Source organism: Apteryx rowi, unplaced genomic scaffold (assembly GCF_003343035.1).
Source record: "Apteryx rowi isolate R43461 unplaced genomic scaffold, aptRow1 scaffold_141, whole genome shotgun sequence".
NCBI lineage: Eukaryota > Metazoa > Chordata > Aves > Apterygiformes > Apterygidae > Apteryx > Apteryx rowi.
This window is the reverse complement of record NW_020447653.1, coordinates 1,553,051-1,579,388: the sequence shown is the minus strand read 5'-3', so window position 1 is coordinate 1,579,388 and position 26,338 is coordinate 1,553,051. Positions and strand designations below refer to the sequence as shown.

Sequence of the window (26,338 nt, the reverse complement as noted above, 5' to 3'; positions counted from 1 at the left end):
GAAAAGATTCTCATACACATTCATCAACATTCACATCCTCATGGAAAGACAAAACTTGTTCACATTAAAGCTCCACAACAACAGATCATGTAAGTAACAGATTAGTTTCTAAACTGCCATTATATACTAGGAGAACTAACTCTCCACAAGAGTCATGATCCACAAATATCAATTTGCAATAATGAAGAAGAGCAGGATAACTACCATTTACAGGTGAGAACTATCTATGCTACCCTAATTGTATATAAATGGCACTGGATTGTGAAGAAATTATAGACAGTGACACACACTTTCAAATTTAATTTGAAATGTCTAAGTGGTGCCCTGGAGCTCTCGCATCCAGTATTAGCAGTAAAACGTGCTTTTTAAAAACTAAGATTTCAAGCACAGATTTTACTCAAAGGAAAAAAAACTTGACAGCGTTGTAATAAGAGCATAAAAATCTCAAGTGCTGAAATTTCCACAAATTAAAAATAGACACAACTGTGTGTGCAATTTCCATTAATAAAGAGCAAAACATTCCTCCCTTCAAAGCAAGAGCTCTGAGATATTTTCTGAGAGCATAAAAGAGACAAAAAAAAACCCAAAAAACCCAGAGCTACAAGGTATTCTTCATTTCCCAGTCTGAGAGTCCCAAGACTCAGTGCTTTTTGAAGATGTGACATACCTGCATTTTCTTGTTCCTTTGCCAAGTTTTGTGCTGATTGAGACTCTGGGAGGACAGCCATTTGCCTTTGGAGGGAAGAAAAATGAAGACAAATATTTAACAACTTACCTCATTCCTATGTTTCTATGGCTGAGCCAGATTTAAGTAAGCATACATTTTTTTTTAAATGATAAGAATGCCAAACAGATTTTTAAAGTTTCAAATTTAACTTCTAATATAGCATTACACTTTTCTTCTCCTAAGAGCTGTCTACAGTGTCATTTCAGAGGGGGGAAAATAACTGCACTGCACAGCAATAGAGTGAACAACTTTGCACAGAACAGAATTTGAAAAGACCAAGCTAAGCCATAGCTTTCCCTATCCACACCATCACAGTAAACCCAAATGTTACCTGTAAATATATTAATTATGATTGGTCTTATTCACTATTCCTTTTTCAGCTTTGTATAACACATGCTGTAATCAGGCTGCAGAATTAGCTTGGGCGGCCTTGGAAAGCCATGGGAAGACAGTGAACAGTTATTCAAGGCAAAGCTAATGTCAGTGTATTTATTCTGTGAATGAAGGGCTCTTATAGCTATTAATCTCCTAGCATCACCAGCCCTAGATAGCCACCTGCAAAATCTGAGACCTAGACACAGATATAAAAATTTGTTTCCAGATTAAGTATTCTAACATCTGTTCAACTGCAAACAAAAAGAATTCTACTCACTGGGATTTATTTTTGAGGCATCTATCAGGCAGCAGTTTAATTTAGTACAGCCTGTGACCTGCTCTTTGCACAGTCCTATTCAGTAATAAGATGTATGCTAACATATGAAGAGCCAAAACCATATGAATATTCTGTTTTGTTCTCAGCAAGCAAAAGCTTCCCCATATCTATATTGTACTTAATTTAAAAAGGCTCAATATTGCAACTAAGCATGACTGCTCATTCCAGACTGAAAGCTCCCAAGATATTTTAATTAGCAAAGTAAGACTTCTCCCACTCCACACACATTTCTTTAAGATAATGAGCTCAAGCCAGCAAAACCTTATGGAAAGGTTGTTTAATGCTTACCCTGCAGACTGCCCACACTGTTTCTGTGATGGCTGATCTACGCTTGCTGCATCCTGCATATCTGTCTTTGTAGCAGGAGTCCTGGAACAGAAAGATTTAGGAGCATTCAAGATTCGTGCCAAGCAGTATGTGCCATAAATGAGAACGGTAAGCAATAGGTCCACTGGGAGTTGCCACAAGTGATTCAGCAGTTCAGCAAGCTACAGAAATAATAACAAAGGCTCTTAAGATACGAGAAACAAGATCACACTTCCAGCATTAGATCAGATTCAAGACTTGCACTTAAAGGGAAAGGAGCAGCATGAAGCTGGGGAAGAGAAACATTTTTGAGCAACTATAAGCAATGAGCCCAGGGGTCAAAAGATACATGGTGGTATGTTGACAACTATAGAAAATATTTACAGACCAAAACAGATGGGCATGTATCAGCAACACAAAAGAACTATTTAAAAAGGTTAAGCTATCCAAAGAGTTTGGGATCAGCTACTTAAAAAATAGACTTATCACAAGACATTAAGAAGAACAAGGAACTACAAAAATGATATGTAATATTTCTCAGTTACCAGAAGATGGACATTACTGTTTTTCTAGTACCAGCAATCATTTTGGACAGTTCTCTGACACAGCCAGGATCGAAAGTCAGTGATGCAATGCCTTTGGTGGAACGCATACTTGTTAGCAGTGCGATACCAAGAGACAACTTGGCACCTTAACAAAACTGTCAGTTTCGTGTGTAAAATGCAGAGCAACAGTTCTTATTCTCTCTACAGATCCATATTTCAAAGACTCAGGTCAAATGCCATTTTAATCTAAGGCCTGGAAAATAATCCTTTACCGCGAGAGACCAGTGCACTCCCTGCTGTTCTGACAAACCAGAGAGCAGGATTCTCCCTGTTCTCCAAGGTCTTCCCTGATTCCTCTTGCCTGTAGGGAGTACGGCGGAGGGAAGAGGGGCAGGAAGAATAGAGTGCACACTGGAGAGACACTAAGCTCTCACAAACTGGCATGCAGTTTAAATTCTCTAATCAAAATGACTAAGACAAAACTATAATAGTGCATCATTTTGATGCCTTAGCAGCTAATGTATTATTGAAACTTCTAGAGCATTTATATATCGTTAACAACATACAGGAACAGAACACAACACTCTTGAGTACCATATTTCATACTGATGTATCTAAAACATTATTTAATTTGCCAGAGCAGTCAACAATGAATAAAAACCCTGCTAAACCCAACCCTCAAAGTCTTAAGTTTCTTGTCCTTGCATTTCCAAAGGCAAAAGTTCTATCAGCTTCTTTAAAGATCTGCTTTCCATTGACAGCTGATGTTTCTATATTAGAAATTATCCATCAAAAGGAAAATTCACTGTAGAAACTAATGCAAGATTCTTTCTGATATGCTTACAAAACATCAGGGATGAGCAAAAGCAAACACTTCTCTTACCCTGTAGCTGAGACCTGGGATATAGCAAGGGCCCCTCTGTCTGGAATGTGTGCTTCAGAGGAACTGGTCCACACGTGAGAAGTTTTGTGCTTCTTTCCATTCCCTTTGTCTGAAGATGGCTGAATGCGTTTAATTTTCGGCTTCAGTTTTGTGGGACCAAGCACAGAGCTACTCGCAGACTGTTGACCAGATGACGGGGAGCCTCCAGGAGATGCTGAACTGGCATGCATTACAGAAGAGGAAACCTTGTTTTGCTCAAGTCCTGTATTACTGGGAACATCAACCAGCTGCGGAAAGCTTGACAACTGAGTTGCTGAAGCTGCGCCAAGGTCTAGCTGGGAGGAAGCAATCCCGGTTTTGCTGGCTAAGAGTTGTGTCATATGTTGAAGCTGGTAGGAGCCTTCTGGGTCAGTAGATGACTGAGCAACTGTCATGCCCATAGTCTGTGCTGAAGGCAGAACACATATGCTCGATGCAGCTGTCATTGCTGCTGTTGATGGAGTTTGTGATGTTCCCAGCTGTGAAAACATCCCGGAACCTGGTGGTAAAGTCATGTGCTGCTCCTGAAGACCAAGGCTTTGCTGACTAGCTTTGATCAAGAGGTTGCTTATTGAACCAAGGTCCCCCAATAATCCCGGGCTAGTTAATGTTACTGAACTTTGCCCCAGAACATGACCAGGAACTGACCCACCAGTAGTGGGGGCTGCTGTGGCCTGCATGGATACTACATTCAGTACTGAGGAACTGGACGCTAGTCCTGATGCAGGTCCTGTTGGGAGGTGACTAGCATCTGGCCCAATAACACTGGGAGATGTGCCAACTGCAGCAGCAGTCCCACCTTGTGGGAGCAAAGATGTTTGCTCAAAATACATGACTCCAGACTTGGATCTTTTGATAATATTGGGGACAGTCCTATGGGATGTTGAATTTGCAATGGTTCCCAAATCCAGTGGGTGGTTTGAAATTTGGGAAGGAGCAAAATTAATTAAAGTCATGTTGGAGACCATATCAGGAGGAGCTATAGCAGAAGGGGTTCCAGAGGGAGCCAGCTTTTTATTCTTCCGTGACTGCAAACGAGATATCGGCCGTTTCTTGCCCAGGGCAGCAGTTGGCGTAGAAGCAGTGGTGCCAAGGTCTGTCCTCTGACTAGCTTCAGACACTAACAGCTGAGGATCAGGGGGCGGTTGCACACCAATAAGAAGACCTGGTGAAGGACTGCCAATATTTGGTGGGAAGCCAGTCTGAGTGGCTGTGGAGAAGGGATGTAAATGCTGGTGATGGGACATGGGCAACAATCCTTTGCTAGCGGGAGGGAATAATGACTGAGATGAGGGTAAACTTGGATTTAATCCTGTGGTCAGTGTAAGCCCACTTCCCATGGGCCCTAGCACTGAAGCGTTAGTCTCCATTACACTCTGCGCAGAACTAACAGAAGGTGTTAACTGTATTTTTTGAGTAACGCCATTAGGGAGTGTTTGGAGGACATAGAGTGGCTGCATATTTTGATTGACTACCAAAAGCTTTTCTGTGGCTGGTTTGAGATGAGGTGGTGTTGTCTGTACTGCCGCATTAGAAATCTGAGAGGGACCAGGACTGTCGGTGGAATTTGGAACATACTTCTGGCTCTGAAGGGGAACAGTTGGCGATACCGGCACTTGGATACCTGGAGTTCCACTGTTTCTAGTTAAATCCTGGTTGCTGCCATGCCCTTGCTCGACTGGGCCACAGGGTGGGCTGGCTATATGTTCTGCATCTATGTGACCTTGGATAAAGTGATCAGGAGTCATATGTCCTTCAGGGCTAGGGTCTACTCCTGGACTTAGAAGAGCTGCATCACCTTCACCTGAGGCAGATTTTTCTGTAACTGTAACTCTTTTTTCCCCAGATTCTGTGGAAGGCAAGGCAAGTATTGACCTCTCTCCTGAAGAGGAGAGCGAAGACTCTGAAATGACAGCAAGTCTACTGTGATTTTGGCTAGGCACTGTAGGGCTGCGAGTAGTCAGAACGGAGAGATCAGAAGGAAGTTCTAATGGTAATTCAAATTGCTCCTCTGCTGATATAGAGGAAGAAACACTACTATCCACTGGTTCAGTAGTTGGCAGCTGTTGAGAGAAAACTTCAAACAAACCCATATCCTTGCCACGGTTACTATCGAGACCTAAGCCTTCTCCAAGTGTTAGAAGTTCAGATGAAGATGACTCTGGACTTTCTCCTAATGCCTGCATAGATGGTGTATTCTTTAGAACAAAGTCCATGATGTCTGAAGGGAGGATGTTTCCACAGTCATCGCTGTTGTTATTGTCAGAGTCAGATTTCAGAAGTTCTGTGTTAAAAGTATCCAGTAAGTTCTTATCAGAAGGTGTGCTGGCATGAGCCCTACGGCCTGTTTCTAATGAGCTCAGCTGAGCTTCCAGTGAATCCTGGCCTTGTGTTTTAACTCTGCTCACAGGATGGCAATTATCAATCTTTGGATCAGGTTTGTGGACAGCAGGGCTCTTAGTGACTTGTACTTTCTCTCCAGATTCTTCAGTTCGATCTAGCTTTAAGTTTTCTGTTCCATTTTCTTTACCACCCCTTTTAGCTACTTGATTTACTTTTCTTGTTGTTGCTGTGACACTTGTATCACTTTCAGTTCCATCATCTACACCATCTAACTGTGAGATTTTGGGAAGATCACACTGTTCTTCTTCCCTGAATAAGTTATGGGATGCAAGCCTCTCTTCTGTGTTAGAGGAAACCACCGTTCTAGTGAAATTATAGTAGTATAAGTCATCTTCATCTGATGTACTCAAGTCATCTGCACCATCCACTTGTCCTTCTGCGGACCGCTTCCCTCGCTTCTTCCCAGTTGAGTTGCTGTAGAATGGAATGTCCTCCTCTCCATAAGACCTCACACCATACAGAGGAGTCAATCCAAAGAACATATTAGATCTGGCCCGAGCACTTCTCCGTGGATACCTCCGCTTGTACGAGCCTTCTTCTTGAGCTTTAGCTCCATCCTGAAGCATCAAGTTGTTATCTTGAACAGGTAAATTCTCATATGTATTATTTTGGGATTCCTGTGTTGGTGCTTCATTTGGACTTCCCTGAACTACAGAGCCATCTTCTGGGTTTTCAGAGGTTGAGGAGGGCTCTGTCAAAGTGGCCAGTTCTGCCCCTGTAGACCGAGGTTCAGCGTCACTTTCCTGCTGTGCATTTTTAGATTGGTTTTCACTTTCCATCTTGAGAGGAGTCAGAGTGACTTTAACGGTGCGTTTTCTAGGTGCTTGTGACTCCTTAGAGGCCCCTTCAACCTGCATCACAGAACCTTTAGATGACCCTTGTGAAGGTGGAGACTTCTCACCAGCTTTTTCAGCAGGAACATTATTACATAACCTCTGACCAATTTGTTCAGTTGCCAAAGCCTGATTACTAAATTCTGGCTTCAAGTTTCCTTCATCACTGCCTACTGCTTGACTTGAATCTGTAAAAGATTTCAAGGAATGTTTCTCTTTAAAATTAGAATCTTTCATTAACTTTTTCCCCTTCTGCCGCCTGTCTCGAGAGACAGAAACCACCTGCTCACTTGCTGCAGGAGATCTGCTGTTTACACCTGCAGACTTTAAGCTCCTTGCTTCCACCTCTTCAACCAAAGTAGTTTTCTCTAGTTGTGCAGGCTCCATATGCTGGTGGTCTCTGTCCTTCCTTGGGCCTCTCTGATGCAAAGACGGAAAGGATATTGTTTCTTTGGAAGAAAATGATCCTGAAGGTTCTTGAAGGGTTCCTATTTTAACATTTAATTCTGTGCTTGATGAACTGTGTGCTTGGGCAGACATTTTAGAATTTCCTCCAGAAGAAAAACTATGAGCTGAACAATCTGGGTCCTTAGAGGTCAGAATTTTCATCTTCTCTCCCTTTGAAGGTGTTCCTTTGGCTATCAGATCTGAACTACTAGAATGTTTTACTTCTGTGGACTGAGGTGCATCCAGCTGGTAGGTTTTATTTCCACCTGTAGCCATTGTTTTCTGGGAGCTCAAACTGTTAGAGCAGCTTTGAACTGGAGCACTTGGAGTACCTGAATTCACCGATCCCACAAAGCGGTCAGTATTTTTTACACTTGGTTCATGTTCTGAAGAGGACCCCATGCCTGAAACTGAAGATACACTGTGCTTGGAATAAGTGTTCCCAGCCCTTGTGGGTGAAATCATCCGGAGTTTTGACTGCTGTTGTGACAAAGAAGAGGTGCTATGTCTCCTAGAACCAATGCTCTTAAGTCCAGAGGATAGTAAAGGATCTCCTACTGTCACTATTTCATGGGTCACTGGGGTAGGACTCCCTGAGGAAAGAAGGCAAGGAAGACTGTCAAGTGATCTGAATCCTTCACAATTGATATACATCTAATTCCTTCACAAACACAAGAAATTAAAAACCACCAAAACCTTTGAGTCAAATAACATTAACATAAGAATGATACTTGAGTTATGTATTAAAAATCTGATACTGTAAATCAGTATTCACTGTGCAGAGTTGACAAGTTAATATCTCAGCATTCTGTATCTCAACTTCAGATGTGAATTTTCAAAAATGAATTTTAAACAAAATGTGACTCATACAGAAAGAGTAGGTCACCTAAAATACTGGATTTCTGATTCTCTAGAAAAACACCAGCTGAGACTATTAAGTGCCAACTTTCATTACATCTCTCCTGCATTACTGCTATAATCTTGCCTGAGAGTTGCTTTCTTCATCCCAGGCACACTTTTGTTTCAACTGTGCATTTCCTGACCGGTCACCTCTGCTATATATTTCCAGAACTTTCCTTCCCTCAAACCTACTGCCATTTTTCACTATTTTCTCTGCAAACAGAAAACTAAACCTTGCATTCTGAATTAAGCCTGAAAACAAAACAAAAAAGCTCCAAAACCATAACAGAAATTAAAGTCAACAGCACTTGAAATACCTGCAGAAGGCAAAGGCCTAGAGCCGGGAGACCTCTGTGCAGATGGATAACTTGGTGTCCTAATCCTAGGACCCTTTGAGACCACTGGATAGTAACAGGAACTAGATGTTTGAGAATGCATAGGACGATCTGGTGATGGTGGATTTACAATTTCAGGTGTATTTCTGCTGTCTTTGGAGAGAGTCTCTGCAATAGCATAAAAGAGAAACAATAATATAAGCCATCACTGAATCTTACAGGCTATGATCTGACAAAGTATACATTACTATCAAGTTTCACTTGGGGAAATTAACATATTTGTTAACTAAACATGAAGTCAAAGACCACTGCTTTCTTGCAATAAGATAATGTCTGGTGAAAAATATTTTCAAGCATTTATAGGAAGAAATATGATTAGTGTAGGAGTTATAACAAATTTTTTGGCAGCTTCCTTATTAATAGTACTTTGCCTTGGGACAATGACAACATCTTTAAAGTTCTGTGAACACTTGTAACACTAATAATAACAAACAAGTCTCCCACCTCTAAACCACCTCGTGCCCTCTCTTTCTGGTAAGGATATACTACACCAAAAACATATAGAGAATACACCTTTAGAAGGTCCTTAAAAGATTACCTGTAAGAGGTACTGGACTATGGGCAATTGTTCTGTTATCATCATGTTCTACAGTGCTGTTGATATCGGGTTCTATAACAGGAGGTCGGCATTCCATGATCTTGCAGGTATACACACAGCGTTTCCTGGCATCTGTTGTGCTCCAATACACCCTTGAGCACCTGGAAGACATTTCAAACAAAATAATTTAGTGAACAGTTGAGTAAACCTCTCTCTCTTAAAATAAAAATAAAATAATAAAAAATAAACATCTCTATCTTAAATTTTCAATTTCTCAAAATTACAAACGATAAAGGCTTCCTGGCACAACATGCTGCACATCTAGCTTAATCACAAGGTTTTGGAGCAGATTATGAAAGCTATAGTCAATTTGCACAGAAGTTACTTCAGTACCAGCATGGTATCTAATCTGGTAAAAGAGGTTTAATCATGAAAAAGCTCATACTCACTGATAGCCAATGGGAAACAACTTATCTTCACAGTCTGAGAGGTCATTCAGAATTCCTAAACAGTCTATAGTCATTGAACCTGAGCAGAAAGAGGAATAGAAATGTTCTGTGAACAGCAGAAACCTGATTCCAGGAAAGATGGAACAAGTGTTCAGAGACTAGATCTTACCAATCATCATGTGGATGTTCTCTGGTTCCAAGCCACTAAGAAATTTTCTTCTCAAACTGATCCCTTCAAAATCCACAAAAACTCTCCTAAGAACTTCAAACCCATTCTCTGGAACCACCTGGAACAAGAACCCACAAAGCAACTTGTTAATTTTAAAGGAACCACTACCTATGTCCTATGCAGTCTGCTTTACTGCATCCTCAGTTTGGTCTTTAATTTGGTACTGCGTGGCAGTTCAAAAAGCACTTGTCAAACTTTCTCATGCTAGTTACATCATTGACTTCTCTTTAATAGCACTGCAGTCAGGCCCTCATTCATGAGGAACACATTCAATGTTAAATTTCAAAGAAATGTTTATAGTTACAGCTATCCTAACCCTCAGGCAAAGCAGGGTATGAAAGAACAATCTCACCTCTCCTTTGATCAAGTCACGGTGCCTCTGGCAGTAAACTTTCTTATCATCCAGAAAGACACAGTTCTTGGCCCGTGAGCACATAAAGTGATAGTTACTTGTACAGGAAGTGAGGCAGCAGCCTACTGTGGCACCTGACTTCTGGCAGAACTCACATCTCTACAAAAGTAAAAGGAAAAGCTTATAAATTAATTTAAAAAAAAATCAGGTTACTTATTGCTATCATTTGTTTTCTTTTAAAATGACAGAAGTTTAGAATATGGCTTGATCTTTCATTTCACTTTTGTAACATTTTACTCCTATGACTCGCATGCACAGGTGCATATCTGAGACACGAAGCAGGACATCAGAGGAAGAAAGATCCCTCACACAGAACAAGTTTTTTCATTTAGAGACTGACTCCTCCAAATCTCAGCCTTTCTTGTTCGTACTCGACATCCAAGTTGCATATTCATGGACAAAGCTTGCAAATATGGAACTTATTTCTCCTGCACAGAATGTTCTCCATGTGAGCAGCTTGCTGCTGGCTATAAGATGTCCCATTTCACCGCTTCTGCTGTTTTAATAAACATTTAGGACCAGACGAGGCAATATCAGAACTTGGACAAACTACTTTCTAGTCATGCTTCCAGTCTCATTTCATTCTTCTGGAAAGTAAGCAACAACCAATTTGCAATAGAAAGGTTTCATTTTGGAAACAGGAATTCATTCTGGAATAGGAAAATTTCATTTTCCAAGACTGCTTGGGAATTCAGAAAAAAGGACAACACCACCTTTTTGCAGTATCTAACAGAATAGCTATGTAGAAGTTAGATGTCAAGGTGCTTCATCTATATTAGAACATGAAAATCCTCCTTGATCAACACATTTCAGTTGGATAAGACTCGCTTTACTACTACTACTAAATCATTTAACTTAGGTTAAAATAACAGGAACAGGCTCAGCTCTCTCTCATTGGAGTTTCACTGCTGTCATCAGTTCAGACTCCAATAGAGGACCTGGTAAGTCCTAGTACCATAGAGCTAGATGTTGTACTTTAATACAGCATTTGGCTGTCCTTTACATATTCTTTTTTTTCTTTTTTTTTTTTTTTAAAAAAAACCATGTTGTCACCATAGATACGGTGTCAACTGCTGAAGGTACAGCATTGGCAATTGAAGACCCTCTCAGAAAAACAGGAATCTATTAAGCATTAGCCTCAAATTCTGCTCTTACAAATTCCTTTTGGTCTTCACAATTTTCCCTGAGCGTCACACTGAGCAAGTAAGAAATAAAATTCAAAGTATCTTCAGTCACTTCTACCCAGTGTCAAAAAAGAAAAAAGAAAAAAGAAAAGCAAGAAGGGGGACAGAGCTGGAAAAAAAAAACCCAAAACAAAAAACCCACACAGGAGGAATATTTTAGCTGGGTTCCAGTCTGTTTTGTGTAAGGCAGTCTGATGTTTAACAGAGCACTGTTTACTTATACCCACCAGCTGCTTTCCCCTGATCACAGCCATATGCACATTTTTCAGAGAACCATCATCATCCTCAAATACTTCTGCTGACCATAAAGCACAGTTCACATGTGTCCATTCATTTTGGCCAATATAGAGAAGACGTCCAGCATCCTAAAGAACATAAGGAAACATTCTTTTCAAATGTTCCACAGATGCAACAATGCACAAAAAGCCCAGTAGGTTTCAGCTGCACTGGATTTAAACTCACCCCAAAAAAGGAATCATCGACCCATGAAGAAATCACCAACAAGTGGTAACTTCGGAGTTTAAAAGATAAATGTTAATTAGGCAGAGAAGACTACAGCTAAGTACATACATTATGAAATGCAACCTTAGGAAGCAGAAAAACTAAATTCCATTCTTACAGGTATTTCATGAGTCTTCCAGTATTAGAAATGTATGCTGCTCACATAAATGTAGTGTTGTTACTTAGTGAATTGCCTTAAAGACACCTCTGAAGTTAAGGCCATGCTATTTTTTAACCAGAACAAGATGGTAATTACTGCTTATATCAGCTGTTATCAAAATGGGTGTGTGCCAGGTACTTACATTAGCGCTATCATCACCATATTTCAGGCACAATGCACACTGCCTGTTGTCTTCTACATCTGGAGGTGGATTAAGTTCAGGACTATCCTCTCTGCTTCTGTCAGAACCTTATAGTCAAAAGAGAGAATGCTGTTTATTCTTGAAGGTCAGGGAGGCAAAAATTTATCTGGAAAAATTGTCAGTAGGTGAACAGAGCAAAAGAGCCAAACAGCATCCTAGAGTTTCAATAACTAGCTTGTAAAGTAAGGAAAAGCAGGCATCAGCCTCTACACAGCCCTTGTTTGGGGAAAAAGAGGCAGATGAAAATGTAGTTCTAGGCCCAAGCTCAGCACAGGGAATCCAGACAACTGGCAAAACTAGGCTGTACACTGCCTATTACAGTCTGAATTAGAAATATCTCATATATAACAGCCACTGAATGATTTCAGGCCACACTGGTCTCCCAAATTCTTCAGTGGTATACAAGACTAATATAGCCCTGTCTTTACTACTAGAATGTTTGGAATGAAGTACTCTGGGTTTGGGGCCATCACTGCTGCAATCTATTTTCTTACTAGAGATAGGTGGTGTAGGAGGATGCAGAGGAGTTGGTGAATCTGGCTCTCCAGGCCCTTTGGGTTTTGGAGCTGGAATGATTTTCTTCATCAGAGGGGGTTGTTCAGTGCGGTTGTTCTCTTCACGCTCCTGCCACTGAGCATAATTATGGTCAAGCGAAGGGGGCAGCACTGCATTCGGCAACATACCACTGCTGAAAATGCAACAAGGAGTCAGCTGTCAGACCTGGCTACACCAAGGGACCTTGTGTGCAGTATACTAGCGCTACCAACATTCAATATCCAATAACAGTTCATTTAATTACTCACAGTCCCCATGTGCTCTCAACAAAGACTATGACCAGTCACTTATATGTCAAGGTTTGGGATGTGGCTGGCTGTTTCTTTTGAGGAACACGGATGCAGAATAAGGCCACACCAGATGGGGGAAGGAGAGAGAGGTGGAAGGAAGGACAGGACTGAAAAACCAACACACAATATACCTAGTTCTAAATCATGCTTTTGGTCTCTGCTTCAGAACCATGAAGTGTGTGCAAGACCAGGGAATGTGATTACTGTTCTACTTCTAAAATACAGGCTCTCTTGATACTTTTCACTTTGACAGCTGGCAAACTGCAGGGTGTCGCAGTCAGACACAGAACAATTACTTACTTGCTTGTTACTTTATTTGGCTCCCAAAATCTGGATTTTTTTACACTGAACCATGGAAAAACACGCTCCATTTGCTGAAGGAAAACAACACTCAATTAGAAATGTTATACAACATACCTAAAAATCCAAAGAAATTCAGCCAAGATCTACTGCAAATGTACAACTAGTAAGATTTCATTAGGAACTTTGACAAAATATTATTATAAATCTTGGAAATACCCAAGCAACAATAAGCGTGATGGACCTTTTGGATTCCAACAGCAACATAAACAGTGATACGATACAAAGCAGATTTCAAATAACTGCTGTCCTGCTCACCCGAATAAAGAAGGACTTGACCATGCTATTGGCTTTTTTAACTTCTGGCTGCCCTCCATCCGAATTAATGGCTGCTTGAATTATCTTCACAATATCATCACTAAATTCCAACTATAAGAAAGCCACAAAATTTCATATCAGCAGGATTGTCTCTTGCACAGCTATACCATCCCCTAATTTTTAAGGCATCAAACGGACTTCTTGATGACTGATAAATCAGAACACTGATTTATGCAGAAAAAGAATTTGGCTGCAAAAAGCAAGTAGTTCTGTGTATTTGCAATCTGACTAGCAGAATTGCTAAACAAATAAAACCGTAATTGCTCACTTCTTCCTTCAATCAGAATTTGACTGCTGACTTTTACTTTAAACCAACTAAGCTACCTGCCTCACAAGGATTTGGCCATAGCTTGGCAACAGCATGCTTGCAATAGCACTTTGGAATATACACTTTTCCTTAAGATTACAGGCTTTGGGGTGAGGGGAGGAAAAAACTGCTCCCCACAAGGGAAACCGATTCACTTCATATTAGCAGTTTATACAAATCACTCCTAAAGACATCATGCCTCCAAACATGAATTATTAGTTTCCAGATAATGGACTATCATCAATGTCGTTTGCCTAGGCTTTCTGTCAGACACTGCAAGTAAAACATGACCTATATCCTGTTTCCCTGAACACAAATGTTTGACTAAGAGTAGAGGTGCTTTAACCAAGTATCACCGCTGGTTAAAGAGACTCATATAACAGTAGAATTTACATGTCTTTGGGCTAACATTAACATGAGTGCCAGGCAGAATTATTTTTAGTACCACATTAACTTGTTTCCTTGTTCATAAAGAAAAGGCTTCAGCATGCTCAGTTACAAATATCACAGCTCATAAAGCAGTTTATAGGATCTATAAATTAGAAGGAAACTCTAAAACTCTGGCATACCACAGAAGTGTAACCTCCTTGATCCATTTTTCTTTTTACTCCTTCCAGATCCAGAGGTTGCTGCTCCTCCTGTTTACTGACTTCTGTTAGGACAGGAGGATCAGGACCTTCAGGAGAGCTTCTAGATGGGATACTCTCTTCTGTCTCAGGATTTAAATCAGGTGGCTTGGCTGCCTGTTAACAACAGCAAACCAACAGACAGACATCGGTTATTTAGTATTGAGATGCGGCTACTACTCACGACATATTCTACTGCACATTTACAGGCAAGAAGATTCTCATTAACGTGAAAGAAAGGACACTCAAGGCCCTGTATTCTCATCTAAAACAAATAAAAAGATACTTAACCAGCTTTTTGCTGCTGACCTCTAAAGCACACAGCAAGGCAGAGGGATCAGATACAAAGGTTAAATTCATTTTTCAGGAGTCATATTTCTGAATACGTATTTCAAGACTAAAATCTTGTTATTCTCTCAAAGAGGCACTTTCACCATCACAGACCTAAAATCTCCCTATTCCATGAAGAACTCTATCCTATCTTTTCTTTGTCCTCAGAAGTTTTCATAAGAATGAACAAAGAAAGAAAACAAAAATCACAATACATGTTGTTTTAACTACAGTAAAGAAACTTTTCGAAGTATGATGCACAGCAATACCAAAATTCAACTGAATGCCAGGCAACACTTCAAGCCAATATATGTTAACAGGAGGCTTCAACTTACCTGTCTGTAACGCAGCAAATGGCTAGTAGTTCTAGAATTCAACAGGGCTGTTAAAACCTGCTTTAAAGAAACCTGCAGCTCCTTTTCCAGCGCGAGACGCCATTCAGCAGGATGCTGTTCTGTACAGTTAATGCAGGTGTATGCTACGCTCTCAGGCAAGTTAGAGAGTATCTCATACATTTCGTCTGGACACAAAACAAACAAACAAACCCAAAACAAAGAATAACAATCTGAACTACTTACTGACAGACTGATATAGGGAAACCCCCCTACTCTGTGTACCACACTTGCTGTCTAAATCAAACATCTTCCCCGGAACAAAAACACCTTGTGCAACTCCTATTGATTGATACTGCATTTGAGGCCAGTCATAAGTGTTCAGTATATCACTGATACGAACACTGGTTTGCCTGTAACCTTTCTATAGTTTTTTTTCAGGTAGGTCACAACAGGCAAGGGCTTTTATGCAACACTAAAGTAGAAAGGTCCAAAACTGGATTGCTTTGGTCTACTTGGTGCCTCATATTCTTAAGGGCTGAGGAGCTAAGAGTTTGCCTTACCTGAAAGGTTTTCACATTTGGAGTGGACCCAGCGGTCACATTTTCCACACTGCATCATCTTACTCTCATAGTCATCATCATCATAGCATTTGTCACAGAGAGGACAGAAGTTTCCTGCAAACAAGACAGGATTTTTATCAGTGGTTCAGCTGCCATGTGCACCTTAAAGGCCAGATCATTACTTACTAGAACACCAAGAAAGCAGCTCTCTGAAACCTCCCAGCAGTAAGCTGCTGATACAACTACATCTACTTTTACAACACTGAAAAAAGCGACCACAAAAATCACCTGCCTGGAAGACCACTAACAATTCCATTATTATCCCACAATTATTATTATTAGCCAAAAATTCCATTATTAGGTACTCTTTTTTATGGTAAGACTAAGAAAGTGCTATATGCAGTTAGGTTTACAGAGTGGAATGAAAGCAACAAAGATGACGTATAGGCAAGAAATTAAATAGAATAAACAAGATTTTCTACCCTGGAATTTTCCCAGAGTGCCCCTCCTAGATTCAAAGGCCTAATGTACAGTAAATAATGAAGAAGGAGCAATTGCCCTACTCACAATAGGGATTTCATTGCTCTTAAGTCAGGATTCCTTTAGAAAGTCATTTTCTCAGCTGCTACCTCATGCCCTGGACCAACAGGTCTGTAATAATTGCTATTATATTTTATAGGGCTTAAATTCTGGAAACCTCAAACTCTGCCAATAAAACAGCAGCGACTTTTGTTAGTTATTATAAAACCTTAGAATTTAGCTTCCCTATAAGAGCTTTCGTTATACAGGCTCTGATTCTTGACCACAACATTAGGCCGCACACCTATTTGTACCACTGACAAGCTGGTAGGCCCTCATTTCATTTTACTCTGACACTGTCTCATTAGAATCAGACCACCTCAAAAGACATCTGCTGTAAATAATCACAACTTTATGTACCTTTAGCAAAGAGTTTGGCACAATCATGACACAGTGAGAAGTCATGAGACCACTGCGCATCCCACCCTTTGCCTGGTGTTGTTGATCCACAGCTCTTGCAGCGAACACATTTGGTACATATCTGGAAAGAGAGACACATTTGGCAAGAGTTATTTGCTTTTATCCAATGGCTTCCATTCTTTAGTCCTAATGATACATTTCATACTTTTTTATTATTTAATGAGTGCAAAAAGCTTACACAACAGAATAAGGCATTTCAAATACCAGAAATTCTTTTAAAGGAAAAAGACCTTCCTCCCTTTATGGTAACATGGTGATGATGCAACAGGAAAAAAAAAAGTTACATTATGGTTCTTCTGTCCTTGCTAGCTGTGCTAATGATAAAATCACCTTTCACATGAAAAAGCATGTGTTCGACGGGACAACATTACGGCATTTTTTCTGACCTAAAATATAAAGTCATATTTTATCAGTTTTCCAACTCAGAGGACAATACAGTAGAAAATGCTTTAAAAACTATTAGTACCAGGTACACCATAGGCATGACTTTTGCACTTGTTTAGAACAAGAAGTGGAAAGACACTAAATAGTACATTAATCCAATCTGTCTCTCAGTACCAGTGTCAACTAGTAAGTTTGCTAAAAAAGTGTTTGTGTTCTAAAGAGCTCTTCTATGTTCTGTGACTATGATCAGAAGAATTATTACAACTAAATAAGGAGTAATCCCTGTAAAAGTCTGCTTGTTCAGAGAATTACCAACAACCCAAACTTTAGTGAGAAATCTATTTCCAAATGTACCTTCCAATGCCATAGGCACCCTTCCTGAAAGGCTAAATAATTGCAGTAGAGCAAGCAATTTGCAGAGCTTTGCTCTGTAGTTATGATCAGTCAACAAGTGAATTACCCAAAAAAGAAATCAAGAAACCTCACCCAAACTTTCTTTTTCTTTGTGGGTTTTGTTGGGTAGTTTGGGCCCAGGCACTCAGGGTGATAGCTGTTTCGGCACTTGTTACACTCCAGCAACTGCTACAAGAATAACAGGAAAAAATATTTGAACAGAAACCCAAGAGAGGATGCAAAATTCTGGGCATATTCATTTTATATTACATCTCCTATTCAGGGCAACAGGAGAAAGTTGCAACTAAGTGACTCAAGATAAATTCGCAATAACACATAGCAGTATTCAGACAGAGATTCTGTGCTCCACTGCTTCCCGTTCCATGTTTAATGGCATGAGAAGAGCTTTGGCTGCCCACTTGGTTGCCCAGCGGTTCAGGGTACCTTGGTGGCCTGGTGCTGTCTCCCACACACGTGGCAGAACTTGCAGCGACGGCAGCACCAGTTTTCCAGCTGGTCCTCCAGGGGCCGCTCGCTCTCCTCTAAGCAGAACTTGTGGAAGGGCTCACAACAGACCTGACAATACACAAACTACAAGGGGGGGGAGAGGGAGGTTTTAGCAAGTCAAAAGCTTTCCTGAATTCCCAAACAAAACCACTTGCTCTCCAATCTACTTCAAATTTTGCTTTACAACTGACAGAACACAGATATTTACTGACACATTTTGCTAGGGCAATTGTGTGCGTACTTCAGTTAGCCTAAATACGTGTTCGCCTACCTAGATTAAGCATCTAGCAGCAAACAAGAGTTTGGTCACTTTTATTTAAGTGTTCTGAGTACTGGCACAGGCCTATAGACCTTCAAGATTTCTCACCCTCTCTGTAACAGAAGCCAACCGAATAAAAAAGCCACATTGTCTGAAGAAGGATGGGACAAACGAGCAGAGCCAAGAGAGACATCTTTCCCTTCATTCAGCTTAGATGGCCCATTTGAAAGCTCTTCTAATTTCTAAGTATCCTCTATAAGGCTGATCATATCAGAAAAAGAATAGTCCTCAGGGCACAAATACTGCAGACTCAAAGTCAAAAGGCATGGAAGAATCTATTTTTTCACTTGAGCAGCCTGACTGAGAAGGGAATGGCTCCATGTCCAAACAGACCTTCATGCAATGGTGTTCACATGCAAAATTTAACCTCACTTTTTTCAAGTATTGTTCACTGATTGTAAACAAGCCTTCTCTAGAGTGCTTCCCAAGGCAACTGGTCTGAAATGTTGAGAAGACACCTGTCTTCTCCTGGGAATGCATTTAATAAGTCTTAAGCCAAAAGCCAATGCTTACACAGCACCAGCAGCTTTTCAGTCATGTTTCAGCAATGGTTTGCAACTCCTAGTGGATATAGGCACACCTGAGAAAGTCAGCAGTGCCTAAACCCCTTTTAAAATTATTTAGAAGCCTGATTTTGATTTTAAGTTAACAGAATGCAAAGTTCCTGCTTTACATAAGAGGTAGGGGTCCAAATTATGCCTAAGAAGAGACTCAGGTGCTCTTGAAAATACTGTCTTTTACATCTAATACCAGTTCACTTCCAAAGTACTCCAGAAGTCTTTACACTGAATTTAAATATCTTGCATTTTTAGTATCCTGGGACGAAGTGTAGCAAGGACAGATTTAYAGATGTTATTTTAATTTCCTCTGGATTAAGGGAATTATAAGACTTTTTTCGTAACATGGTGCTTAACTTTAAGTCATCAACAGCAGAACACAATGCTTTACCTCCACATGTCCACTGCTGGCACAGAGAAAACAGACCACCCTGGGAGTAATAGGTACCGAGGTCACGATGCCTAACCCACCCATCTCCCAAACATTCTCCACTTCACAGTCCTCCTGAAAGCACAAAAGGATACATCATCATGCAGAATAAAGAAATACAACATCAGTACAAAGTGCTCACATTGCTGCTTTATACATCTTTGCCTGTAATTAAGTGTTCTAAAACCAAAGTTATTTTAACTTCTACCTTGGTCTATTTTATAGTGTATATTAAAACAGTCACATCTCATCAGTATTCTTGGCAAATGGGCTCAATAATATACTACCCTTTCCTCTACAGAAAGCAAGCTTAAAGAACAAGACAAAGTTTTTCACAAGTGCAGAATTACTACTAAAAATGAATTTTCAGAATAATTAGACTTTATTAAAACTTCATATTTGTATAAAACACTTATAAGATCTCACTATAGCCTCCAGTGTTAAAACTAATAGAGGGACTGAAAAATTAAAATAGGAAAATATAAATTTTTATTATTTCAACAACTGTTGTTCAGAAAAGTACATGATTTATCAGTTTAAAAACCCCAAATATACCCAAAATGTTGTGAATTACAAATTACTAACATTTTCCCCAAATCTTGTTGACTCAAGTGGTGGTAAGGTTTTATAGTTCCATCTTAATGGAATAATTCTTCATAAACCTCAAATTCTTGCTCATCCTCACTTTGACAGTTAAGGTTTAAAGGTTTAATTGTCTCTTCATCCAGTACTCTAATTATAAGAAAAAAAAGGCATAACAAACGTCTAAAAATCAACCAAATGACTTGTCATGAAGGTTCCTATTTACAGTTCTCTCTGAACGGTCCCAGACACGCAAACTTAGAAATCACTGTCAGCACTCTTGAGGGGCTGTAGCACCAGTGTTTAGAGTCAGTTAATATTCAAATACTTAACACATTTGGTCCTCTACCTTGAAATCCACTCGGATTCTATGGACTCCATCTGTAGGTGCTTTTTGCTTGGAACTGTTTCCATTAGTCAGAGTACTGAGCAAATTCAGCGTGCTGCTTTCTGGCTTGCTGATAGGAGGGGGCTTTTCCTGGTCAAGTAAAGAAGCCTGCATTAATCCCAACCCCAAACGTTACACTTCAACAGTAAACCATATGAAACACTTCAGATAATTCACATACAAAAAATCCCTGAAACCAGCACAGAATTAAGAAGTCTGCAAAAGTTCAAAGAAAGTAATAATTTTGCAAACCCTTTTATAGAGCATTCCAAACACAATTATGTTTCTACTTCCATTTGCTGCATCTTCCTCTATGGTCATGTCATTCATTCTGTTCTCTTATCAGAATGCTGTTTCCTGGGGTTTTTGTTTGTTTGTTGTTTTAAATGTGGTGGGGCAAGTGTGGACCTAACTAGTATCTACACATTTCTCACACAGATTTAAATAAGACAATTCAGGTTTTTCTCAAAAAAAAATGTTGTGTTTATAACAGGAAGATAGTTCAATTTTTTAGCTAGAAAATATGGACAATCTAGCCTCTGTCCAATGACATGTAAGTCTTGGAACAAGTTAATATATAAACTGCACCTTAGGCATATGCCAAGTAATTTGGTACCAACGTACTGAGGCCAAGAAAAAAAACTAGCATCTGCATGACTTGGCTCAGACTCATAAGGTACACATTTCTCCTTGAATGGACTGAAAACTTTTTCCTTTTTAGATATCACATCAATCTTGAATAGCGTTAGGAATCAAGTCAGATCTATCTTAAATCAAAGGTGCAGAAGTGAATTCTGAATGGCTTTTTAATGATAAAAATAGTGTTCCTATTGACATTTTAAGCACAAAAATTTGCCAAAGGGTTAGTAAGGACAATACACTTCTATCCAGATAGCTAGAAGTCACACAAGTTTCAACTTCTTGAAATTTATGGACTGTAAAAAACAAAACAAAAACAACACACAGTATTCACCTTTTCTTTAGGTTTCTGTTTCACAGGGAAAGTTGGACGAGGAGCAATTTTCTTCTGTTTGCTTTGTTCTGTGCCTAGGGAGAGGGAAAAGAATTTTAGGAGTATTTCAAGTAACAACCACTTGTAGAGAGGAAAAGGAATAAACAAATTTTGTAGTGTGAGATGAATTTTAGACTGGAATTTTTCCATCCCCTTTTGTGACTACACATCACCAGCTACGACTTGAACTTCTCCTCAAGGTATAACCAGTCAGGCTTACTCTGTTAAAAATCCCAAATGTTCCAGGTGCCAAGACACAAAAGTCCTGGAGCTGCCTCTTTGGTTACTGTTCATGTTGTTATGTACTACATGCAAGCAGGCCATGTTTTAGTAGTAAAAGATTACATTCTTGTATTTCTCATTCAGACTGTGAACAGTCAATAAGATTAATGCTATTGAAACTATGCTTTAAGATTGCCATGACTGCATGACTAAAAATCACATGAAAGATGGACATCCTTCCACCCACCTTTATACATACAGTATGGTTCAAGAGAAGGACCACAGTTCTAAGTAAAATTCCCCAAAATAATTTGCTGTAATTTCACCAGACCATAAAGCACTTACCAGTTTTAAAATCCAACAGTTTTTAGCAGTATTAATATTCAGCTGTACTTAACATGATTCAAATGTATGGAAGACGAACAGTCACATTTACCTATTTCTGGCTGTGGAGTCTGCTTTTTCTTAGGCTCAGAAGTGGTAAGTTTAGGTGTTTCTTTTTTCAAAGGTCCTGAGCTTGGTGGCTGAGAAGAAGGGAGCTGAACCAGCTGGGGTGCCTGTTTGCCAGTCCTTCTGGCACCAGAGGCAGGGACCTGTTTGGGCTCCATCACTGGAACACAGGAATTCCCATCCTCATGCTTCTCCTCAACGGGCTTACGGGCAGGCTCACTGCTCTTCTTCACGGTATTATCTTCTCTGGCTAAAACAGTCTGAGGAGCTTGTTTCTGTCCAGAGTCCAACTGGTTCTTTCCAGAATGGCTTTCTTTCTTTTCATTTGCCTTGGATTTCTTCTCTTTCTTTTTTGCAGCTAGGAAGAAAAATCATTAATACAGTCACGCAGATGAAATTGCATGACTTCAAATGATACACAGCCCTTTTTAAATAAGGAAACGGACATTTTGATGTCAGAATTTTTTGTTGTTCCTTCATATGAAAGAAAAATCAGTACCCCAGAAGAAAAGCATTTTTGTCAGTAAAATTAATGCACTTGACTTATTGTTGCAATCTCTGTTCTAATATTTTGGGCCTCTATTCTGACAGATCACTAAGCAAAATGCTTGTGTAGTAAAGCAGATGCACAGCTTAACTGCACAAAAGAGAAAGCAGATTTTGTATGGTGAAGTTCAAGAAGTTTTAAGAGAGCCACCTGATCACTGTCATGCTAACTCAAGGACCTCCAATAGTTCAGTACTGAGAATGCTGGGATTTAATAGAATACTTATGATGGTTCACTTAAGCCCTATGTCAGAGACAAGGAGGCTCCAAGAGATTCATCAATCCCCATGTCATTCAGGAACAGGTAAATCTCTGACAAATGTTTCACCTGAAGGGCAGAGGGGAGACTGATCAGCCATCAGCAGCAGTTCCCTACAAAAGGAAGGAAAAACTACAAGTCCAGCGCTGAAAATGGCAGCCACCGTTATGGATTATAGAAGCTGCCCCTACTCATACCTCTCTCACAACTTTCATCTGACATCATCAGAACAGTCAGACTCCCTGTTAACATTTGGCTTCACACTAATCTTTTATAGCTCAGTGTAGCCACAATGACGGCATAAAGAAAAAAAGTTTAAGATATGAAAATTTTCTCTCTGGTGCTACACTCAAGAGTGAAATCTTTTAGCCTACCTTTAGCTTGCTTCTGGAGATATGCTTTGGAAGGCATCCATTGTAGATTCTGACACTTCCTCATTCTACAAAGAAAAAATGTGTTGTGCAATTAGAAATCAGAAGAAAAATGCACAGACATTAGAAATGCACTCTGTAAACTTTGAACATGAAAAATTGAAAAAAAATTTTACGAATTCACCAGTCATTCAATACTCCCAATAGTCTTTTCCAAATAATTTAAAAAATTTTTTTTCTTCAGAAATATTTAAAACCAAAAAAGCTTTTTATTTTCCTTTTGGTTTGCCACATTCAACACGCAGTTATAAGGTTAATAAAACCGCCAGTACAATAACTCTGTTTCACTGGACTATATTTCTTAGATACTGGCATTTGAGAAGTATCAGAATACTTCCAAGAGCTCTAAAAAACCAAACCACATTCTCTCAACTGTAGGTTTTATGTAGTCCAAAGTTAGGCCATTTCAGACAAAAGTAGTCACTCCGTTTATATGGAGTGGGACTGAAACCAAGTGTTTGATGTGTTCTACTTTAATTCCTATTTTTCTTACGTTTACCACACAATGTCTCCAATATGCTAGGCTAGACTTTTTTTCTTGCAGCAGGGCCCATGGTTCTGAAACCTTGCCCAAKGTCTGGGCAAAGCTACTAAGAGTGTGACTACTTACAGATCGTAGGCTGCAGAGTGTTTTCACACAGATGAGCACTACACAGCAAGTCTCATGGCTATGCTTTATAAATAGCTTTCATATCACAACAATTGTTGTTGATACCACTTCACTTGCTGCCTTCTCAGACAGATTATCTAGTCTGGTAAAATTGACTTAATACAGCAATTGAAAAAAGCAAAAGGTTCAGACTAAGTGATATGTATTATATACACACACACACACACACAAAGGAAAAAGTGGTATTTCTTAGTGACATCCAGAGACATCTTTGTTATATTAAGTTTATGTACTGGATAAACATCAGTTAAAAAAACCAAGTTCTTCAAAAACATCAGTTGAGAAAATACTTTTTTTTTTTGGTGCCTTTCTTGCAATAATCCATACTACCATAGCCATGAAAGTCACTGGTCTCATACCAAATGCTTTACAATCCCATGCCAGTTTCTTCAACTGGGGAAAATAAGTTAGAAGTGAAATACAGAAAAAGAGCTCGTAGCCAGCATACCTCAGATCATCATCTAGTCTCTTAAATCAAATTGTTTTTAGTCCCTGCTGTGACCCAGCATTAGCCCAGGTCAAAATCCTCCAAAGCCTGAGCTACAGGGGAAGTCCATCATTCCCTACCCAAGAGTATGGGTGTGCGTATTCCACCCAGTGTAGGAATTAGCTAAACAATTTCTCAGATGCACGCTTACTTGCAGCACTGCTTCTTTATATTGCGCCCACCAAACTTGGGTTTGTCTAGACAGTTAGTACAGACACCACAGTCTTCTGGAACCTGACAGCCTGAACACTGCCCACAGCGCCTTGAGCGTCGGCCCTTCTTCACTGGAGGTTCTTGCTGAGCCTTGTTTCTGGTAACCGGCTTAATTGGTTTGATAGGTGGAGCAAGAGGTTCAGCCTCTTCTGAGCCAGCTATTGATGACTTATCTGTCAAAAAAAATTCTAATGTGAATTCACTGATGCTAAAGAATGTTTCAGAAACATCCAGCTTGCTAATAGAATTAATTCTATCAAGCATAAGTTCATCTGCAGAGCCACACTAGGGGTACACGCACACACGCATATATTTGTGTGTGTGTGTGTATGTATATATGTATGTACACACACACGTATAGATATATATGCACATGTATGTATATATATACACACATACATATATACACACATATACATACATACACGCGCACTTCAGCAGACTGAAAGCTTACTGTGTAACACATTTTTATAAAAGATTAACAAAGGTTAAAAGGATTACTAATCCTGTTAGAGTAGCATTTTAATTTAAAAAAGCACCATTCTGTTTAATATACTTTCCCCTGTTAATTACTTGAAGTGCTCAGTTGTACAAGTTCAGATACCTAGCCATATATATATGTAAAGATGCCACTAAATGAAGTAGTGAACAAACAGAATCCACAAATTCAAAACTAAAATAGCTAACTTACCATCATTCCCCATGGAAGACAGTATCTTCTCTCGTTCTTCCCATGGTAAGGCACTCAGAGTGGGCATGTCATCAGGAAACACTGCTCGCTTACGGCCCAGTGCAACAGCTGCTCTCCTGCAAACATGTTTTATTCGTGGTCCTCGAACTGATGTTTCTGATGAATCACTCTCTTGTCCCTAGATTTCAGAGTATGAGAACATACAGTATTCCTAAGAAAGGTATCATAATGAGATTGGAAAACATGCAACAGAAACTTCAAAGTAACCTAAAAAGAGTTAAATTATATCTTAGCTTGCACTTCATACAAATCAGAATAAAAATAAGGATACGGCCTTCTAAGCCTCAGTTATCCAAGAGAGGATAAACCTGAAAGAACGAGAAGTCTTACTAATTTGGAATTAGAAGGTAACTTCCTCCCTGCTACCAGAAACTGAACTCACTCACACAGTAAGGCACTGGTATCAGAAATTCAAAATGGCCTGGAATTAGGATAAACTGACTAACATTCAGTACTAACTGATCTGGCAGAAGAGAGGTAAATCGAGCTGTTTGATAGCTTTGTTGCTGCTAGCCTGTAAGAAGAGGGGTCTCTGTTTACTGAGGTATCAAAAGAAATGTAGCATTTCAGTGCAATTTTCTGTGTTTTCATCATATGATTCTGAAACGTTTCCTAATAAAAAAACTCCCCATAACAGCTAATTGTGAGGGTCTGGGCTTCTTAATATAAACTGGCCAGACATACAGAAACATGCACATCTTCATTCCAGGGACAAAAGCTTTGGAGTTTTCTATTTAATATACACAGTAGTAATTTTTAACACTGGTGCCATAAAGCAAAGTAATAGTTTAACTATAAAGGAAATATTCTCTGAGAGCGTATTTATGTCATAAAATACCTACCTTTTTAGTAGTTAAAAAGGACTGGAGAAAAGGGTCTTTTTGGGGTGAGGGAAACAGAGAGAGAAGAGAGGAAAGCAGTGGGAAGCAGTTTTCCAATCAAGTCCAAAATCCCAATGAATCTTACTCCCTCCCAGAAGTAACAGATCATCACAATGCAGAGTTACGGGGGGCGGGGGGAGAAAGAAAGAAAAGAGCCAGAATCACCTTTATCTTTAGAAACCAGCTGTACACATAAGAAGGGTCTACAAGAAACATCCAACACCAAGACTACTGTAATTTGCCAGAACCTTGCTTTTATAAACTCGTACTGTTCTTGATGACCATTTTGCTTAGATTTATACAGAGAAACC

At 39.6% G+C, this 26,338-nt stretch overlaps 1 protein-coding gene across 4 annotated transcripts in view; it reads right to left on the bottom strand.

The window, feature by feature from the left end:
- The window catches only part of KMT2A (lysine methyltransferase 2A), a 47,181-nt gene that overhangs the window by 9,196 nt on the left and 11,647 nt on the right, over positions 1-26,338 (bottom strand). For 2 of the 4 annotated variants that reach the window (XM_026057873.1, XM_026057875.1), the window contains 26 exons: positions 25,087-25,264; positions 24,334-24,568; positions 22,969-23,033; positions 21,776-22,147; positions 21,079-21,152; positions 20,067-20,195; positions 19,097-19,210; positions 17,767-17,913; positions 17,416-17,511; positions 16,486-16,606; positions 15,547-15,660; positions 14,987-15,171; positions 14,265-14,438; positions 13,329-13,439; positions 13,011-13,084; positions 12,360-12,553; positions 11,806-11,912; positions 11,230-11,367; positions 9,759-9,917; positions 9,347-9,464; positions 9,178-9,256; positions 8,729-8,889; positions 8,113-8,298; positions 3,174-7,488; positions 1,728-1,808; positions 668-732 (listed from right to left, as the gene is read on the bottom strand). In XM_026057873.1, the coding sequence (XP_025913658.1) occupies positions 668-732; positions 1,728-1,808; positions 3,174-7,488; positions 8,113-8,298; positions 8,729-8,889; positions 9,178-9,256; positions 9,347-9,464; positions 9,759-9,917; positions 11,230-11,367; positions 11,806-11,912; positions 12,360-12,553; positions 13,011-13,084; positions 13,329-13,439; positions 14,265-14,438; positions 14,987-15,171; positions 15,547-15,660; positions 16,486-16,606; positions 17,416-17,511; positions 17,767-17,913; positions 19,097-19,210; positions 20,067-20,195; positions 21,079-21,152; positions 21,776-22,147; positions 22,969-23,033; positions 24,334-24,568; positions 25,087-25,264 (7,792 nt within the window). The remainder of the gene's footprint in view (positions 1-667; positions 733-1,727; positions 1,809-3,173; positions 7,489-8,112; positions 8,299-8,728; positions 8,890-9,177; positions 9,257-9,346; positions 9,465-9,758; positions 9,918-11,229; positions 11,368-11,805; positions 11,913-12,359; positions 12,554-13,010; positions 13,085-13,328; positions 13,440-14,264; positions 14,439-14,986; positions 15,172-15,546; positions 15,661-16,485; positions 16,607-17,415; positions 17,512-17,766; positions 17,914-19,096; positions 19,211-20,066; positions 20,196-21,078; positions 21,153-21,775; positions 22,148-22,968; positions 23,034-24,333; positions 24,569-25,086; positions 25,265-26,338) is intronic. The other 2 variants (XM_026057874.1, XM_026057876.1) reach the window with 2 other exon arrangements.